General features: G+C 40.3%; 1 protein-coding gene across 1 annotated transcript; it reads left to right on the top strand.

Annotated features, from left to right (window-relative positions):
* The first annotated feature begins 277 nt into the window (after positions 1 to 277).
* Positions 278 to 1,228, top strand: LOC119821742 (olfactory receptor 2AG1-like). Its single transcript, XM_038340869.1, has one exon. It carries the CDS (start codon positions 278 to 280, stop codon positions 1,226 to 1,228), a length of 951 nt encoding a protein of 316 aa, XP_038196797.1.
* The last annotated feature ends 19,877 nt before the right edge of the window (positions 1,229 to 21,105 follow it).

The raw sequence follows: 21,105 nt of genomic DNA on the forward strand, positions 1-21,105 counted from the left end.
CAGGTTTAATATCTTACCCAATATTTTCATCAGGTTACAAACTATTTTAAAATTATTAGTGTTGTCTGTGAATTCCACTTAGATAAATTTCTTCAAGATAAAATTACCAATTAGAAATTTGAAAACTGAGGAACAAAGACATTCACTAGTAGGAAAATATCATATTACTGGAGTCATGTTGGGCATTCTCATGGATTCTGATGTTACAAAACCAAGGTCCACATTAGCAAAACTGAATTGAACCATCTTACTTTGTCAGCTAAAGAAATGACACAAAATGGAGCCTTGGAACTCCACCTTGGGAGGTGCCTTCATCTTGGTGGGGATTCTAGATGACAGTGGATCCCCTGAACTGCTCTGTGCCATTATCACAGTAATGTACACTTTGGCTCTGACCAGCAATGGACTGTTGATCCTGGTTATCACTGTGGATGGACAACTCCATGTGCCCATGTACCTTTTGCTTGGGCAGCTCTCTCTCATAGACTTCTTTCTCACATCAATTGTCATTCCCAAAGCTGTCATGGATTTTCTGCTCAAAGACAACACTATCTCCTTTGGAGGTTGTGCCCTTCAGATGTTCCTGGCACTGACACTGGGTGGTGCAGAGGACCTCCTTCTGGCCTTCATGGCCTACGACAGGTATGTTGCCATTTGTCATCCTCTGAACTATATGATCTACATGAGACCAAGCATCTGCTGGCTTGGAGTAGCTACATCATGGATCCTGGGATTCCTGAGTGCTCTAGGGTATACCATCCACACCATGCAGTATCCCTTCTGCAAATCCCGGAAGATCAGAGACCTATTTTGTGAGATCCCTCCATTGCTGAAGCTGGCCTGTGAAGACACCTCTACATATGAGCTCATGGTTTATGTGATGGGCGTGGCCTTCCTAATTCCTCCTCTTGCTACCATCCTGGCTTCTTATGCATTAATTCTTTTCACAGTGCTCAACAAGCCCTCAAATGAAGGAAGAAAGAAAGCCCTTGTCACCTGCTCTTCCCACTTGATGGTAGTTGGACTGTACTATGGGGCTCTCACAGTCATGTTTGTCCTGCCCAGTTCCTACCTCACTCCCAAACAAGAAAACATCCTCTCTGTTTTCTACACTGTTGTCACCCCAGCATTGAACCCCCTAATCTACAGTTTGAGGAATAAGGAGGTCACTGGGGCCTTAAGGAGAGTCCTGGGAAAGTGGTTGCTGCCCACAGAGTCTACATTTTAGGGGCTTTTTATAGATGTCTTCTAGACTTAATTCTTTCTCAGCATCGGCAGATTTGTGCTATACATGAAATTTTCTCAGTGAAACCAATGCAATCAAGTGTTTCTTTTGCTAGAGAACTAGGGAATGTAAATGTCTCCGATGAATGTTCTTTGAGTCTTCATGTGACCTTTTGCAAGAAGCACCTCACACTGTTTAAAATTATGCTTAGTCTCCATTTTCCAGTGCAGCTGCTGATGAGTGTGTAAAGGACATTACTCAGACAAGACCACTCAGGTCCTATTTCCATACCAAACCTACAAAACAGAGGAGGTAATCTGAAATGGGCTCCCAGAGATCAGTGAATATTTTGAGGTTTGCACAAATTTTTAATCTACTAGTCTTTGTAAGGTATCAATCAACACCAATAGTTCTGTCCAATGTCCACTTGACAGAGGTCAGGATCATGTTTACTTTTCTTCTCCCATGAAGCAGCAGCTTTTACAGATGACTTGAAAGATGATTTTGTTTAGATTCTCTCCCTCTGTCTGTCTCTGTCTAACTGTAGAATAATATACCCTGTCCATTTCTCATTCCCCCCTCTTTTTCTCATTCTCCTCTTCCTTCCTCTTCTCTTTTCTCTCATTTTCCTTCTCCATTTGATCCTTCCTTCCCATCTTGCTCTGTTCTTCTTCTCCTTCTCCTTCTCCTCCTTCTCCTCCTCCTCCTCCTTCTCCTCCTCCTTCTCCTCCTCCTCCTCCTCCCCCTCCTCCTCTTTCTTCTTCTTTGTTTTTTCTAGACAAGCTTTCCCTGTAGTTTCTAGAGCCTGTCTTGGAGCTAGCTCTTGTAGACCAGGCTGGCCTCGAACTCAGAGATCCTCCTGCCTCTGCATCTTGAGTGCTGGGATTAGGATTAAAGGCATGTGCCACCACCACCCTGCCTTTGTTTTTCTTCTTCTTGAAGTTGTTGGAACAGAAATCGTCAATTTTACTTCTAACTTGTGAATAATGTATTAAAACAAGTAGAATAAAATAGTGGTTTATATTTTCCCTAATCATGTTTTTAAATATCTTAGCAATTTTTAAAGGTCCATATGCTTGGTATGTTTACATTAAATAACACATAATCTGAATAATTGTCAAAATAGACAATAGCACACAAAGTATATGCTTAGATTTTAATGGATTTTTAATCATTATTCAGAATTATTATTAAAAATGGTGAATGGAAGCAGATTTTGGCATGGATGTGGGTAAGTTTACATGCACACTGTCAGCAGGAGTGTGAACTAGTGACTTACCTTTGGAAATCCATCTAGAGGTTTCTCAAAGGGCTAAACTACAACTACCAAATGACCCAGCTATACCTCTCCTGGGAATAAACTAAAAATAAACACTGGTTGTTCAGGTGCACACAAGAAGGATTTGCTAAAGGAGGCAGAGGCATTGAGGATCACGAATTTGAGACCAGCCTAGAAAAAAAGAGAGAAAAAGAAAGAAAGAAAAAAGAACCTGTATCATGCTATAGCGACAATTGCTTGTTCATGTTTATTTCTGTTCTGTTTAGAATAGCTAGGAACAGAATCACAATAAAACTTTATTCAACCAAAAAGAAAAATGACGTTATAAAATTGGCAGGTAAATTGATGCAACTTGTAAAATAATATTGACTGAGGTAACTCATACATGGAAAGACAAGTGCCCCAAGTCCTCTTTCACATGTAGATCCTCACTTTGATACTTAGTTTTGTATGTTTAACCTGATGTATCAGTAGAAGCAAGGGAAGTTTATGGGGAGATTATAGTAGGGGAGCTTGAAAGAAAGATGGTAGCAGAACATAGGGTATATAAAGTAGAGATGCATGCTACGATTGGTGGTGGAATAGTTTAAAAACAGGGATAGAAAGTCAGAAGACAGGGATTGGGGAAGGCTGATAAAAATAAAGGCTGTATGGAAAAGCTAATTAGGAAACCTACTATCTTGTAACTCAAAATAAATTTAAATTTTATTTGACATGAAATAAATTGAAAATTGTAAAAGGATGAGAAAGGGACAATGTGACTGTTTTCTGACTGTTTCACATGCATTATACTATAATGGGATATTACTGGTTTGGGAAATTTTTTATTGACCTGTATATCTCCACTCCCCTCCCTTTGTATCCCCTTCCATTCTACCCTTTCCCATGGTCCCTATGCTCCCAGTTTAATCAGGAGATCTTGTCTTTTTCTACTTGGTTTGGAAAAATTTTTAATCCTTAGTTTTTGTTTGTTCATTTGTTTTCAGTCTAGAGTAAATAGTGTTAGAACTTCTGCATTTATAAAAGAAAATGATGTGTCTTCATTCTTTACACTGATGCCATAGTTGAAAGTAGAACTGTATAACCAAAGAGTACCATGTCTGCAGCAGTGGGAACTCATCACCTAGTTACAATTCGCAGCCATGGGCTGCAACAATATTATGTTGTATTACATGCCTGGTGGCCTTCCTGACCAATAACAGCAAACCAGGATGTAACTCATATTTCAAACTTGATTTCTCTCTTTCTTTCTCTCTCTCTCTCTCTCTCTCTCTCTCTCTCTCTCTCTCTCTCTCTCTCTCTCTCTCTTTCTCTCTCTCTCTCTTTCTCTCTCTCTCTCTCTGTCTCTCTCTCTCACTTATTCATTCTTTGTGGATTTCAGATCATGCACTCTGATCCCAATTATCTCCCCATCTCATCACATCTGCCCTGTGCCCTCACAACAAAATCAAAACCCAATTTATAAAAAAATCAAACAAAATAAACAAAGAAAAACAAAAACTGGAATAAAAGCCATCTTGACATGAAAGCTGTAGTGTGGTCCACTGAGAAACACAGTTTACCCTTTAGTCTATTCATCTTTACTTGCAAGTGTTCACTGCCTCAAGTCATTGAGTCATTTGGTCTGGCTTGAGGCCTCTGGTTTCTGCTATTTCATCAATAATGTACTCTAACTGGGGCTCCTCTTGGATATATTGTTGTTGTCCTGTGTCCTCTAGTTCCTGCTGTTTTGAATCTTTAGGCTCATCCCCTTCACATGCTTCAGCAGTTCATAGATTGAGTGGATGCTAGCTAGGGTAGGCCAGCTCATAACCTTTATTCTGGGCCTGAGTGTTAGCTGAGCTAGTCATTTTGCTAGCTGACCCTCATTATCACTAACGTGAGCTCTCCAGCATTGCATTGAATAGCCCACCCAGTGTAGCCTGCAGCAGGGAGTAGGGCCAGTTCTCCTGCTCTTGGGTCCTTAGATCAGAGTCCCCATCACTCATATCACTAGGGCCAGCTCTATTATTTTGCCCAGGGAAGGTACAGGGTCCTCTCTCCTGATTGCTGTAGGGAGAATATGAGGGGTGGGGGCATGATCAGCTCTCCTGCTCTCAAGCCCTCTGGACTAGCTCACATGCACCTCACCAATAGGGTCAGCTGTAGTGTGTACTCCACTAGATCTCTGGGGTGCAGGGCCTACTCTTCCGTGCTGCAACTGGTATAGGACAGGGCTAATTTTCTCAGTCTTGTAACCCTGGGGCCATCTCTTTCACCTGCCACAGGTGGTAATGGGTGGCATCTTTCACTCAACCATCTCACCATATGGCAAATGAATGGGTGGCAGCACCAGCTCTCGTGATTTCATGCCCTCAGGGTCATCTCAGCTTTGTCCCTGACCACACGGTCTGCCCTAGCATATTTCCCAGGTGAGGAGCACATCTATGGTGATGGGTGGGGCCATCTTTCAGGCATGTAAGAGTGAGCTCTCCCCCTGATGTGTAGAACCAGATCGCCTGCTGCAGTATGAAATGATGGACAGCCTCTGCCATCCTGGGGCCAGTGAAAAGCAGGGTCAGTAACAGCTCAGCCGGGATATCGCCATAACCCAGTGGTAGCAAAGTCCACTAAGATATACAGAGCCCTATGGCAGCATGTCACCTGGACACCAACATGGTCCCATGTGACTATCTAGACCCTAGGCATCCACAGAGCTCCTGGGAGCCTCTGGAGCCATGGACTCCACACCAGATCCCTGCTTTTGCAGGGCCACAGACACAGACAGGGCCCTGGAGACAGGGTACCTGGAGACAGGGTACCTGGAGGTCTCTGTGGCTCTAGGTGGTAGAACATAGGTTTTCATTTAATAACTTATGTCTTCTGTCATCAGCAATGTTCATCCATGTGGAGTACCTCCATTCAAACTCCTTTTTAAAGATATGTTTTAATTAGCTCAGAAACTAGTTGGTAGAAGGTTATAAAAACTTCTTTCACAACCCTAGTTTTTTCAGTTAATAAACTAGAACCTTTATTTATTATTAACAATGTGAGACCATAACTGACTGTTCATATTGCTGCTTCTTGGTTTTTCTAAATTGATTTTATTACACTGTACATTTTTCTCTGCTGCCCTCCCTTCCTCTCCCCCTCTGCCCTTCTACCCTCTCCCATGACCCCCAACTCCCAATTTACTCAGAAGATCTTGTCTTTTTTCTCCCTTCTATTTAGATCCATGTATATCTCTTTTAGGGTCCTTTTTGTTGTCTTGGTTCCTCTTTGTTGTCTAATGTTCTCTGGGGTTGTGGATTGTAGGCAAGTTTTTCTTTGTTTTATGTCTAAAAGTCACTTATAAGTGAGTATATATTATATTTTTCTTTCCAGGTCTGGGTTACCTCACTCAATATGTATTATTCTAGATCCATCAATTTGCCTGCAAATTTCAAGATGTCATTTATTTTACCACTGCTACATTGTGTAAATGTTTCACATTTTCTGATGTGGGGTAAAGGGAACATAATCCTAGTTTTTAACTAAATATCTCCTATCTTTCATGCCCATCCCTGCCCATATAACTTCTTAAAACTTTGGCTCCCAGTGATTCCCTTCCACAGAGTGTTCTTTCACATTACTGTGTTATAATATCCACTCTTATTTTCTTATTTGAGTTATATTATAGGTCCCACTGTACCTTCTTCCTACACACTTTACTTCATATATCCTTTATGCAATTGCCCCATCCTCCTCATTCTATTACATGCTTGAATCTCCTATTCCAGCTTTCTACTTTGATTTTACCTATATTCTACTACTCCCTCCTGATGGAGGAGAGTTATCTGTCTATGTTACTTTCATTGGTTAATTAATAAAGAAAACTGCCTTGGCCCTTTAAGAGACAGAAAATTAGGTAGGTGGAGTAGACAGAACAGAATTGTGGGAAAAGGGGTAACAGGCAGTGAGGAGATGCTCCAGGCAGTTGCCATAGTGAGTCTCCATGCTTCTCCTCTCCAAGATGGACGCAGGTTAAGATCTCTCCTGGTAAGCCACACCTCGTGGTGCTACACAGATTACTAAATATGGGTTAAAGGAAGATGTGAGAATTAACAAATAAGAGGCTGAAACTCTGGGCCAGGCAGTGTTTTAAAAGAATACAGTTTCCATGTAATTATTTCGGGTGTAAAGCTAGCCAGCGGCCGGGTGGCGGGACAAAGCCCCGCCGCTCCGTTCCTTCTACACCCTCCCACAATGCATGCACATTCAGTGCCATTTGACTGCCTTTCTCTGGCTCTTACATTATTTATGCTTTCCTGCCTGCTATATTCTCTCAGTCTTGATGGTATTAGGAATGGGCTTGGTAAATGTGTTCCATATAAGGCTAAACACTAACAGTGCCTTATATTCTGTACTATGGCCACTTATGAATCAATGCATTAATTTTCCCCTACTAGAAAAAAATCTTAAGAAACTTGTATTTCTAGAAAGACGTTGATAATGAAATGGTAAGATAGTGGAGAAAAGGGAGAGGTAAACAGGTGTCCCTGTGTGTCTGGGAGTTCAAAGAAGAAAAGCTTTCAAGGGAAAGGTCAACTGTGCCTGAAAATTTGGAGGAGGAAGACAGGGAGCACATAGTGCTCTTCTATGGAGCACATAGTGATAATTTGGCAATAAGGCAATAACAGACACACTGAATGAGAAAATAACTTGATTGGGACTGAATTGTTACAAATAGATGACCATCAGAAGAGAAAATGGATATGAAAAAAAATCCTTTTCTGTTTTTTTTCTTTATGTAGTGAAGTTGAAAAATTGGGCAATAATTGAAAGAGATTGTAGTTCTGTGGGACAGTGTATAAGATGGGAAAATCAGAAATCATTTTAGTTTTTGGTTGCTTATCAGTACTGTGGAGGAGAAAAGCTTAAAAAGATACTGTTAAGGAAAAAAATTTCAGGATTGAATTTAGACAAGTTTAGCAGTTCATAGGGAATTATTTTGAGCAAAATCAGTAAAATCTGTTTAAGTGCAAATGCGGCTGGGTGGGATATTTGAAGAGGAAAAGAGAAGGGAAACTGGCTGAGTGCTCTGTTCTAAATGAAGTATGAGTGTCAAGCATCCATAAGAAGGAAACAAGAGTGAATTTAGTAAACTTGACAATATACTTTGACTACAGACTGAGCATGACAAAAATGCCAAAATTACAAATTAACTTGTGACTTGAATATATGCATGATCATATTTACATTTGGGTTTTATGATCTGGAAAATAAGATTATTAACTTCAAAAAGAATAAAGATGATAGAGATGCCAGAACTGAGAATGTGGTCATATTGAAATTATCTGTTACAGTTGTAACTGTATTTCAATAGGTAAAAGAAATTCTTCATAACACATAGTCAAGATGCTAAATACACATAACAACAACAACAAAATGATCGTAAGACTGAAAGGGAAAAGAACATGTTACACACTAAGGCAGGCCCATTGAAATAAGACCTGACTTTTCAACTGAGACTCTGAAAACCAAAACGGCCTAGTATGATGTACTGAAAGCTCTGAAAGGCCACATAGAGTAGTCTAATCAGTATATACAGAAAACTATCAATTACAGTAGAAAGAAAAATAAAACCATTTGTAGGAGGAGAGGATTTGTTAGAAAAGTCTTGCTTGTTGGTTCCCAGCTGCTCTGCTAGCTTAGGTTCAAAATAATCACACAGAAACTGTATTCATTAAATCACTGCTTGGCACATTAGCTCTAGCTTCTTATTGTCTAACTCTTACATGTTAATTTAACCCATTTCTATTAATCTGTGTAGCACCAAAGGCTGTTGCTTACCAGGTAAAATTGCCATTGTTTGTCTCCAGCGGCCCCATGGCTTCTTCCTGACTCTGCCCATCTTGTCCCATGCTGTAGGCCAAGCCAGTTTTCTTTATTCATTAACCAACAAAATCAACACATAGACAGAAGGACTTCCCATACCATTTCCCCTTTTCTGTTTAAACAAAAAGGAAGGCTTTAACTTTAACATAGTAAAATTGTATATAACAAAACAGGTATTAAGCAAGAATTACAGTTAAAATATTTATACTGGGGCCTTAAGGAGAGTCCTGGGAAAGTGGTTGCTGCCCACAGAGTCTACATTTTAGGGGCTTTTTATAGATGTCTTCTAGACTTAATTCTTTCTCAGCATCGGCAGATTTGTGCTATACATGAAATTTTCTCAGTGAAACCAATGCAATCAAGTGTTTCTTTTGCTAGAGAACTAGGGAATGTAAATGTCTCCGATGAATGTTCTTTGAGTCTTCATGTGACCTTTTGCAAGAAGCACCTCACACTGTTTAAAATTATGCTTAGTCTCCATTTTCCAGTGCAGCTGCTGATGAGTGTGTAAAGGACATTACTCAGACAAGACCACTCAGGTCCTATTTCCATACCAAACCTACAAAACAGAGGAGGTAATCTGAAATGGGCTCCCAGAGATCAGTGAATATTTTGAGGTTTGCACAAATTTTTAATCTACTAGTCTTTGTAAGGTATCAATCAACACCAATAGTTCTGTCCAATGTCCACTTGACAGAGGTCAGGATCATGTTTACTTTTCTTCTCCCATGAAGCAGCAGCTTTTACAGATGACTTGAAAGATGATTTTGTTTAGATTCTCTCCCTCTGTCTGTCTCTGTCTAACTGTAGAATAATATACCCTGTCCATTTCTCATTCCCCCCTCTTTTTCTCATTCTCCTCTTCCTTCCTCTTCTCTTTTCTCTCATTTTCCTTCTCCATTTGATCCTTCCTTCCCATCTTGCTCTGTTCTTCTTCTCCTTCTCCTTCTCCTCCTTCTCCTCCTCCTCCTCCTTCTCCTCCTCCTCCTCCTCCTCCTCCTCCTCCCCCTCCTCCTCTTTCTTCTTCTTTGTTTTTTCTAGACAAGCTTTCCCTGTAGTTTCTAGAGCCTGTCTTGGAGCTAGCTCTTGTAGACCAGGCTGGCCTCGAACTCAGAGATCCTCCTGCCTCTGCATCTTGAGTGCTGGGATTAGGATTAAAGGCATGTGCCACCACCACCCTGCCTTTGTTTTTCTTCTTCTTGAAGTTGTTGGAACAGAAATCGTCAATTTTACTTCTAACTTGTGAATAATGTATTAAAACAAGTAGAATAAAATAGTGGTTTATATTTTCCCTAATCATGTTTTTAAATATCTTAGCAATTTTTAAAGGTCCATATGCTTGGTATGTTTACATTAAATAACACATAATCTGAATAATTGTCAAAATAGACAATAGCACACAAAGTATATGCTTAGATTTTAATGGATTTTTAATCATTATTCAGAATTATTATTAAAAATGGTGAATGGAAGCAGATTTTGGCATGGATGTGGGTAAGTTTACATGCACACTGTCAGCAGGAGTGTGAACTAGTGACTTACCTTTGGAAATCCATCTAGAGGTTTCTCAAAGGGCTAAACTACAACTACCAAATGACCCAGCTATACCTCTCCTGGGAATAAACTAAAAATAAACACTGGTTGTTCAGGTGCACACAAGAAGGATTTGCTAAAGGAGGCAGAGGCATTGAGGATCACGAATTTGAGACCAGCCTAGAAAAAAAGAGAGAAAAAGAAAGAAAGAAAAAAGAACCTGTATCATGCTATAGCGACAATTGCTTGTTCATGTTTATTTCTGTTCTGTTTAGAATAGCTAGGAACAGAATCACAATAAAACTTTATTCAACCAAAAAGAAAAATGACGTTATAAAATTGGCAGGTAAATTGATGCAACTTGTAAAATAATATTGACTGAGGTAACTCATACATGGAAAGACAAGTGCCCCAAGTCCTCTTTCACATGTAGATCCTCACTTTGATACTTAGTTTTGTATGTTTAACCTGATGTATCAGTAGAAGCAAGGGAAGTTTATGGGGAGATTATAGTAGGGGAGCTTGAAAGAAAGATGGTAGCAGAACATAGGGTATATAAAGTAGAGATGCATGCTACGATTGGTGGTGGAATAGTTTAAAAACAGGGATAGAAAGTCAGAAGACAGGGATTGGGGAAGGCTGATAAAAATAAAGGCTGTATGGAAAAGCTAATTAGGAAACCTACTATCTTGTAACTCAAAATAAATTTAAATTTTATTTGACATGAAATAAATTGAAAATTGTAAAAGGATGAGAAAGGGACAATGTGACTGTTTTCTGACTGTTTCACATGCATTATACTATAATGGGATATTACTGGTTTGGGAAATTTTTTATTGACCTGTATATCTCCACTCCCCTCCCTTTGTATCCCCTTCCATTCTACCCTTTCCCATGGTCCCTATGCTCCCAGTTTAATCAGGAGATCTTGTCTTTTTCTACTTGGTTTGGAAAAATTTTTAATCCTTAGTTTTTGTTTGTTCATTTGTTTTCAGTCTAGAGTAAATAGTGTTAGAACTTCTGCATTTATAAAAGAAAATGATGTGTCTTCATTCTTTACACTGATGCCATAGTTGAAAGTAGAACTGTATAACCAAAGAGTACCATGTCTGCAGCAGTGGGAACTCATCACCTAGTTACAATTCGCAGCCATGGGCTGCAACAATATTATGTTGTATTACATGCCTGGTGGCCTTCCTGACCAATAACAGCACACCAGGATGTAACTCATATTTCAAACTTGATTTCTCTCTTTCTCTCTCTCTCTCTCTCTCTCTCTCTCTCTCTCTCTCTCTCTCTCTCTCTTTCTCTCTCTCTCTCTTTCTCTCTCTCTCTCTCTGTCTCTCTCTCTCACTTATTCATTCTTTGTGGATTTCAGATCATGCACTCTGATCCCAATTATCTCCCCATCTCATCACATCTGCCCTGTGCCCTCACAACAAAATCAAAACCCAATTTATAAAAAAATCAAACAAAATAAACAAAGAAAAACAAAAACTGGAATAAAAGCCATCTTGACATGAAAGCTGTAGTGTGGTCCACTGAGAAACACAGTTTACCCTTTAGTCTATTCATCTTTACTTGCAAGTGTTCACTGCCTCAAGTCATTGAGTCATTTGGTCTGGCTTGAGGCCTCTGGTTTCTGCTATTTCATCAATAATGTACTCTAACTGGGGCTCCTCTTGGATATATTGTTGTTGTCCTGTGTCCTCTAGTTCCTGCTGTTTTGAATCTTTAGGCTCATCCCCTTCACATGCTTCAGCAGTTCATAGATTGAGTGGATGCTAGCTAGGGTAGGCCAGCTCATAACCTTTATTCTGGGCCTGAGTGTTAGCTGAGCTAGTCATTTTGCTAGCTGACCCTCATTATCACTAACGTGAGCTCTCCAGCATTGCATTGAATAGCCCACCCAGTGTAGCCTGCAGCAGGGAGTAGGGCCAGTTCTCCTGCTCTTGGGTCCTTAGATCAGAGTCCCCATCACTCATATCACTAGGGCCAGCTCTATTATTTTGCCCAGGGAAGGTACAGGGTCCTCTCTCCTGATTGCTGTAGGGAGAATATGAGGGGTGGGGGCATGATCAGCTCTCCTGCTCTCAAGCCCTCTGGACTAGCTCACATGCACCTCACCAATAGGGTCAGCTGTAGTGTGTACTCCACTAGATCTCTGGGGTGCAGGGCCTACTCTTCCGTGCTGCAACTGGTATAGGACAGGGCTAATTTTCTCAGTCTTGTAACCCTGGGGCCATCTCTTTCACCTGCCACAGGTGGTAATGGGTGGCATCTTTCACTCAACCATCTCACCATATGGCAAATGAATGGGTGGCAGCACCAGCTCTCGTGATTTCATGCCCTCAGGGTCATCTCAGCTTTGTCCCTGACCACACGGTCTGCCCTAGCATATTTCCCAGGTGAGGAGCACATCTATGGTGATGGGTGGGGCCATCTTTCAGGCATGTAAGAGTGAGCTCTCCCCCTGATGTGTAGAACCAGATCGCCTGCTGCAGTATGAAATGATGGACAGCCTCTGCCATCCTGGGGCCAGTGAAAAGCAGGGTCAGTAACAGCTCAGCCGGGATATCGCCATAACCCAGTGGTAGCAAAGTCCACTAAGATATACAGAGCCCTATGGCAGCATGTCACCTGGACACCAACATGGTCCCATGTGACTATCTAGACCCTAGGCATCCACAGAGCTCCTGGGAGCCTCTGGAGCCATGGACTCCACACCAGATCCCTGCTTTTGCAGGGCCACAGACACAGACAGGGCCCTGGAGACAGGGTACCTGGAGACAGGGTACCTGGAGGTCTCTGTGGCTCTAGGTGGTAGAACATAGGTTTTCATTTAATAACTTATGTCTTCTGTCATCAGCAATGTTCATCCATGTGGAGTACCTCCATTCAAACTCCTTTTTAAAGATATGTTTTAATTAGCTCAGAAACTAGTTGGTAGAAGGTTATAAAAACTTCTTTCACAACCCTAGTTTTTTCAGTTAATAAACTAGAACCTTTATTTATTATTAACAATGTGAGACCATAACTGACTGTTCATATTGCTGCTTCTTGGTTTTTCTAAATTGATTTTATTACACTGTACATTTTTCTCTGCTGCCCTCCCTTCCTCTCCCCCTCTGCCCTTCTACCCTCTCCCATGACCCCCAACTCCCAATTTACTCAGAAGATCTTGTCTTTTTTCTCCCTTCTATTTAGATCCATGTATATCTCTTTTAGGGTCCTTTTTGTTGTCTTGGTTCCTCTTTGTTGTCTAATGTTCTCTGGGGTTGTGGATTGTAGGCAAGTTTTTCTTTGTTTTATGTCTAAAAGTCACTTATAAGTGAGTATATATTATATTTTTCTTTCCAGGTCTGGGTTACCTCACTCAATATGTATTATTCTAGATCCATCAATTTGCCTGCAAATTTCAAGATGTCATTTATTTTACCACTGCTACATTGTGTAAATGTTTCACATTTTCTGATGTGGGGTAAAGGGAACATAATCCTAGTTTTTAACTAAATATCTCCTATCTTTCATGCCCATCCCTGCCCATATAACTTCTTAAAACTTTGGCTCCCAGTGATTCCCTTCCACAGAGTGTTCTTTCACATTACTGTGTTATAATATCCACTCTTATTTTCTTATTTGAGTTATATTATAGGTCCCACTGTACCTTCTTCCTACACACTTTACTTCATATATCCTTTATGCAATTGCCCCATCCTCCTCATTCTATTACATGCTTGAATCTCCTATTCCAGCTTTCTACTTTGATTTTACCTATATTCTACTACTCCCTCCTGATGGAGGAGAGTTATCTGTCTATGTTACTTTCATTGGTTAATTAATAAAGAAAACTGCCTTGGCCCTTTAAGAGACAGAAAATTAGGTAGGTGGAGTAGACAGAACAGAATTGTGGGAAAAGGGGTAACAGGCAGTGAGGAGATGCTCCAGGCAGTTGCCATAGTGAGTCTCCATGCTTCTCCTCTCCAAGATGGACGCAGGTTAAGATCTCTCCTGGTAAGCCACACCTCGTGGTGCTACACAGATTACTAAATATGGGTTAAAGGAAGATGTGAGAATTAACAAATAAGAGGCTGAAACTCTGGGCCAGGCAGTGTTTTAAAAGAATACAGTTTCCATGTAATTATTTCGGGTGTAAAGCTAGCCAGCGGCCGGGTGGCGGGACAAAGCCCCGCCGCTCCGTTCCTTCTACACCCTCCCACAATGCATGCACATTCAGTGCCATTTGACTGCCTTTCTCTGGCTCTTACATTATTTATGCTTTCCTGCCTGCTATATTCTCTCAGTCTTGATGGTATTAGGAATGGGCTTGGTAAATGTGTTCCATATAAGGCTAAACACTAACAGTGCCTTATATTCTGTACTATGGCCACTTATGAATCAATGCATTAATTTTCCCCTACTAGAAAAAAATCTTAAGAAACTTGTATTTCTAGAAAGACGTTGATAATGAAATGGTAAGATAGTGGAGAAAAGGGAGAGGTAAACAGGTGTCCCTGTGTGTCTGGGAGTTCAAAGAAGAAAAGCTTTCAAGGGAAAGGTCAACTGTGCCTGAAAATTTGGAGGAGGAAGACAGGGAGCACATAGTGCTCTTCTATGGAGCACATAGTGATAATTTGGCAATAAGGCAATAACAGACACACTGAATGAGAAAATAACTTGATTGGGACTGAATTGTTACAAATAGATGACCATCAGAAGAGAAAATGGATATGAAAAAAAATCCTTTTCTGTTTTTTTTCTTTATGTAGTGAAGTTGAAAAATTGGGCAATAATTGAAAGAGATTGTAGTTCTGTGGGACAGTGTATAAGATGGGAAAATCAGAAATCATTTTAGTTTTTGGTTGCTTATCAGTACTGTGGAGGAGAAAAGCTTAAAAAGATACTGTTAAGGAAAAAAATTTCAGGATTGAATTTAGACAAGTTTAGCAGTTCATAGGGAATTATTTTGAGCAAAATCAGTAAAATCTGTTTAAGTGCAAATGCGGCTGGGTGGGATATTTGAAGAGGAAAAGAGAAGGGAAACTGGCTGAGTGCTCTGTTCTAAATGAAGTATGAGTGTCAAGCATCCATAAGAAGGAAACAAGAGTGAATTTAGTAAACTTGACAATATACTTTGACTACAGACTGAGCATGACAAAAATGCCAAAATTACAAATTAACTTGTGACTTGAATATATGCATGATCATATTTACATTTGGGTTTTTATGATCTGGAAAATAAGATTATTAACTTCAAAAAGAATAAAGATGATAGAGATGCCAGAACTGAGAATGTGGTCATATTGAAATTATCTGTTACAGTTGTAACTGTATTTCAATAGGTAAAAGAAATTCTTCATAACACATAGTCAAGATGCTAAATACACATAACAACAACAACAAAATGATCGTAAGACTGAAAGGGAAAAGAACATGTTACACACTAAGGCAGGCCCATTGAAATAAGACCTGACTTTTCAACTGAGACTCTGAAAACCAAAACGGCCTAGTATGATGTACTGAAAGCTCTGAAAGGCCACATAGAGTAGTCTAATCAGTATATACAGAAAACTATCAATTACAGTAGAAAGAAAAATAAAAACCATTTGTAGGAGGAGAGGATTTGTTAGAAAAGTCTTGCTTGTTGGTTCCCAGCTGCTCTGCTAGCTTAGGTTCAAAATAATCACACAGAAACTGTATTCATTAAATCACTGCTTGGCCCATTAGCTCTAGCTTCTTATTGTCTAACTCTTACATGTTAATTTAACCCATTTCTATTAATCTGTGTAGCACCAAAGGCTGTTGCTTACCAGGTAAAATTGCCATTGTTTGTCTCCAGCGGCCCCATGGCTTCTTCCTGACTCTGCCCATCTTGTCCCATGCTGTAGGCCAAGCCAGTTTTCTTTATTCATTAACCAACAAAATCAACACATAGACAGAAGGACTTCCCATACCATTTCCCCTTTTCTGTTTAAACAAAAAGGAAGGCTTTAACTTTAACATAGTAAAATTGTATATAACAAAACAGGTATTAAGCAAGAATTACAGTTAAAATATTTATACTGGGGCCTTAAGGAGAGTCCTGGGAAAGTGGTTGCTGCCCACAGAGTCTACATTTTAGGGGCTTTTTATAGATGTCTTCTAGACTTAATTCTTTCTCAGCATCGGCAGATTTGTGCTATACATGAAATTTTCTCAGTGAAACCAATGCAATCAAGTGTTTCTTTTGCTAGAGAACTAGGGAATGTAAATGTCTCCGATGAATGTTCTTTGAGTCTTCATGTGACCTTTTGCAAGAAGCACCTCACACTGTTTAAAATTATGCTTAGTCTCCATTTTCCAGTGCAGCTGCTGATGAGTGTGTAAAGGACATTACTCAGACAAGACCACTCAGGTCCTATTTCCATACCAAACCTACAAAACAGAGGAGGTAATCTGAAATGGGCTCCCAGAGATCAGTGAATATTTTGAGGTTTGCACAAATTTTTAATCTACTAGTCTTTGTAAGGTATCAATCAACACCAATAGTTCTGTCCAATGTCCACTTGACAGAGGTCAGGATCATGTTTACTTTTCTTCTCCCATGAAGCAGCAGCTTTTACAGATGACTTGAAAGATGATTTTGTTTAGATTCTCTCCCTCTGTCTGTCTCTGTCTAACTGTAGAATAATATACCCTGTCCATTTCTCATTCCCCCCTCTTTTTCTCATTCTCCTCTTCCTTCCTCTTCTCTTTTCTCTCATTTTCCTTCTCCATTTGATCCTTCCTTCCCATCTTGCTCTGTTCTTCTTCTCCTTCTCCTTCTCCTCCTTCTCCTCCTCCTCCTCCTTCTCCTCCTCCTCCTCCTCCTCCTCCTCCTCCCCCTCCTCCTCTTTCTTCTTCTTTGTTTTTCTAGACAAGCTTTCCCTGTAGTTTCTAGAGCCTGTCTTGGAGCTAGCTCTTGTAGACCAGGCTGGCCTCGAACTCAGAGATCCTCCTGCCTCTGCATCTTGAGTGCTGGGATTAGGATTAAAGGCATGTGCCACCACCACCCTGCCTTTGTTTTTCTTCTTCTTGAAGTTGTTGGAACAGAAATCGTCAATTTTACTTCTAACTTGTGAATAATGTATTAAAACAAGTAGAATAAAATAGTGGTTTATATTTTCCCTAATCATGTTTTTAAATATCTTAGCAATTTTTAAAGGTCCATATGCTTGGTATGTTTACATTAAATAACACATAATCTGAATAATTGTCAAAATAGACAATAGCACACAAAGTATATGCTTAGATTTTAATGGATTTTTAATCATTATTCAGAATTATTATTAAAAATGGTGAATGGAAGCAGATTTTGGCATGGATGTGGGTAAGTTTACATGCACACTGTCAGCAGGAGTGTGAACTAGTGACTTACCTTTGGAAATCCATCTAGAGGTTTCTCAAAGGGCTAAACTACAACTACCAAATGACCCAGCTATACCTCTCCTGGGAATAAACTAAAAATAAACACTGGTTGTTCAGGTGCACACAAGAAGGATTTGCTAAAGGAGGCAGAGGCATTGAGGATCACGAATTTGAGACCAGCCTAGAAAAAAAGAGAGAAAAAGAAAGAAAGAAAAAAGAACCTGTATCATGCTATAGCGACAATTGCTTGTTCATGTTTATTTCTGTTCTGTTTAGAATAGCTAGGAACAGAATCACAATAAAACTTTATTCAACCAAAAAGAAAAATGACGTTATAAAATTGGCAGGTAAATTGATGCAACTTGTAAAATAATATTGACTGAGGTAACTCATACATGGAAAGACAAGTGCCCCAAGTCCTCTTTCACATGTAGATCCTCACTTTGATACTTAGTTTTGTATGTTTAACCTGATGTATCAGTAGAAGCAAGGGAAGTTTATGGGGAGATTATAGTAGGGGAGCTTGAAAGAAAGATGGTAGCAGAACATAGGGTATATAAAGTAGAGATGCATGCTACGATTGGTGGTGGAATAGTTTAAAAACAGGGATAGAAAGTCAGAAGACAGGGATTGGGGAAGGCTGATAAAAATAAAGGCTGTATGGAAAAGCTAATTAGGAAACCTACTATCTTGTAACTCAAAATAAATTTAAATTTTATTTGACATGAAATAAATTGAAAATTGTAAAAGGATGAGAAAGGGACAATGTGACTGTTTTCTGACTGTTTCACATGCATTATACTATAATGGGATATTACTGGTTTGGGAAATTTTTTATTGACCTGTATATCTCCACTCCCCTCCCTTTGTATCCCCTTCCATTCTACCCTTTCCCATGGTCCCTATGCTCCCAGTTTAATCAGGAGATCTTGTCTTTTTCTACTTGGTTTGGAAAAATTTTTAATCCTTAGTTTTTGTTTGTTCATTTGTTTTCAGTCTAGAGTAAATAGTGTTAGAACTTCTGCATTTATAAAAGAAAATGATGTGTCTTCATTCTTTACACTGATGCCATAGTTGAAAGTAGAACTGTATAACCAAAGAGTACCATGTCTGCAGCAGTGGGAACTCATCACCTAGTTACAATTCGCAGCCATGGGCTGCAACAATATTATGTTGTATTACATGCCTGGTGGCCTTCCTGACCAATAACAGCACACCAGGATGTAACTCATATTTCAAACTTGATTTCTCTCTTTCTTTCTCTCTCTCTCTCTCTCTCTCTCTCCTCTCTCTCTCTCTCTCTCTCTCTCTCTTTCTCTCTCTCTCTCTCTTTCTCTCTCTCTCTCTCTGTCTCTCTCTCTCACTTATTCATTCTTTGTGGATTTCAGATCATGCACTCTGATCCCAATTATCTCCCCATCTCATCACATCTGCCCTGTGCCCTCACAACAAAATCAAAACCCAATTTATAAAAAAATCAAACAAAATAAACAAAGAAAAACAAAAACTGGAATAAAAGCCATCTTGACATGAAAGCTGTAGTGTGGTCCACTGAGAAACACAGTTTACCCTTTAGTCTATTCATCTTTACTTGCAAGTGTTCACTGCCTCAAGTCATTGAGTCATTTGGTCTGGCTTGAGGCCTCTGGTTTCTGCTATTTCATCAATAATGTACTCTAACTGGGGCTCCTCTTGGATATATTGTTGTTGTCCTGTGTCCTCTAGTTCCTGCTGTTTTGAATCTTTAGGCTCATCCCCTTCACATGCTTCAGCAGTTCATAGATTGAGTGGATGCTAGCTAGGGTAGGCCAGCTCATAACCTTTATTCTGGGCCTGAGTGTTAGCTGAGCTAGTCATTTTGCTAGCTGACCCTCATTATCACTAACGTGAGCTCTCCAGCATTGCATTGAATAGCCCACCCAGTGTAGCCTGCAGCAGGGAGTAGGGCCAGTTCTCCTGCTCTTGGGTCCTTAGATCAGAGTCCCCATCACTCATATCACTAGGGCCAGCTCTATTATTTTGCCCAGGGAAGGTACAGGGTCCTCTCTCCTGATTGCTGTAGGGAGAATATGAGGGGTGGGGGCATGATCAGCTCTCCTGCTCTCAAGCCCTCTGGACTAGCTCACATGCACCTCACCAATAGGGTCAGCTGTAGTGTGTACTCCACTAGATCTCTGGGGTGCAGGGCCTACTCTTCCGTGCTGCAACTGGTATAGGACAGGGCTAATTTTCTCAGTCTTGTAACCCTGGGGCCATCTCTTTCACCTGCCACAGGTGGTAATGGGTGGCATCTTTCACTCAACCATCTCACCATATGGCAAATGAATGGGTGGCAGCACCAGCTCTCGTGATTTCATGCCCTCAGGGTCATCTCAGCTTTGTCCCTGACCACACGGTCTGCCCTAGCATATTTCCCAGGTGAGGAGCACATCTATGGTGATGGGTGGGGCCATCTTTCAGGCATGTAAGAGTGAGCTCTCCCCCTGATGTGTAGAACCAGATCGCCTGCTGCAGTATGAAATGATGGACAGCCTCTGCCATCCTGGGGCCAGTGAAAAGCAGGGTCAGTAACAGCTCAGCCGGGATATCGCCATAACCCAGTGGTAGCAAAGTCCACTAAGATATACAGAGCCCTATGGCAGCATGTCACCTGGACACCAACATGGTCCCATGTGACTATCTAGACCCTAGGCATCCACAGAGCTCCTGGGAGCCTCTGGAGCCATGGACTCCACACCAGATCCCTGCTTTTGCAGGGCCACAGACACAGACAGGGCCCTGGAGACAGGGTACCTGGAGACAGGGTACCTGGAGGTCTCTGTGGCTCTAGGTGGTAGAACATAGGTTTTCATTTAATAACTTATGTCTTCTGTCATCAGCAATGTTCATCCATGTGGAGTACCTCCATTCAAACTCCTTTTTAAAGATATGTTTTAATTAGCTCAGAAACTAGTTGGTAGAAGGTTATAAAAACTTCTTTCACAACCCTAGTTTTTTCAGTTAATAAACTAGAACCTTTATTTATTATTAACAATGTGAGACCATAACTGACTGTTCATATTGCTGCTTCTTGGTTTTTCTAAATTGATTTTATTACACTGTACATTTTTCTCTGCTGCCCTCCCTTCCTCTCCCCCTCTGCCCTTCTACCCTCTCCCATGACCCCCAACTCCCAATTTACTCAGAAGATCTTGTCTTTTTTCTCCCTTCTATTTAGATCCATGTATATCTCTTTTAGGGTCCTTTTTGTTGTCTTGGTTCCTCTTTGTTGTCTAATGTTCTCTGGGGTTGTGGATTGTAGGCAAGTTTTTCTTTGTTTTATGTCTAAAAGTCACTTATAAGTGAGTATATATTATATTTTTCTTTCCAGGTCTGGGTTACCTCACTCAATATGTATTATTCTAGATCCATCAATTTGCCTGCAAATTTCAAGATGTCATTTATTTTACCACTGCTACATTGTGTAAATGTTTCACATTTTCTGATGTGGGGTAAAGGGAACATAATCCTAGTTTTTAACTAAATATCTCCTATCTTTCATGCCCATCCCTGCCCATATAACTTCTTAAAACTTTGGCTCCCAGTGATTCCCTTCCACAGAGTGTTCTTTCACATTACTGTGTTATAATATCCACTCTTATTTTCTTATTTGAGTTATATTATAGGTCCCACTGTACCTTCTTCCTACACACTTTACTTCATATATCCTTTATGCAATTGCCCCATCCTCCTCATTCTATTACATGCTTGAATCTCCTATTCCAGCTTTCTACTTTGATTTTACCTATATTCTACTACTCCCTCCTGATGGAGGAGAGTTATCTGT

The sequence above is a fragment of the Arvicola amphibius genome, chromosome 1 (genome assembly GCF_903992535.2).
Source record: "Arvicola amphibius chromosome 1, mArvAmp1.2, whole genome shotgun sequence".
Lineage (NCBI taxonomy): Eukaryota > Metazoa > Chordata > Mammalia > Rodentia > Cricetidae > Arvicola > Arvicola amphibius.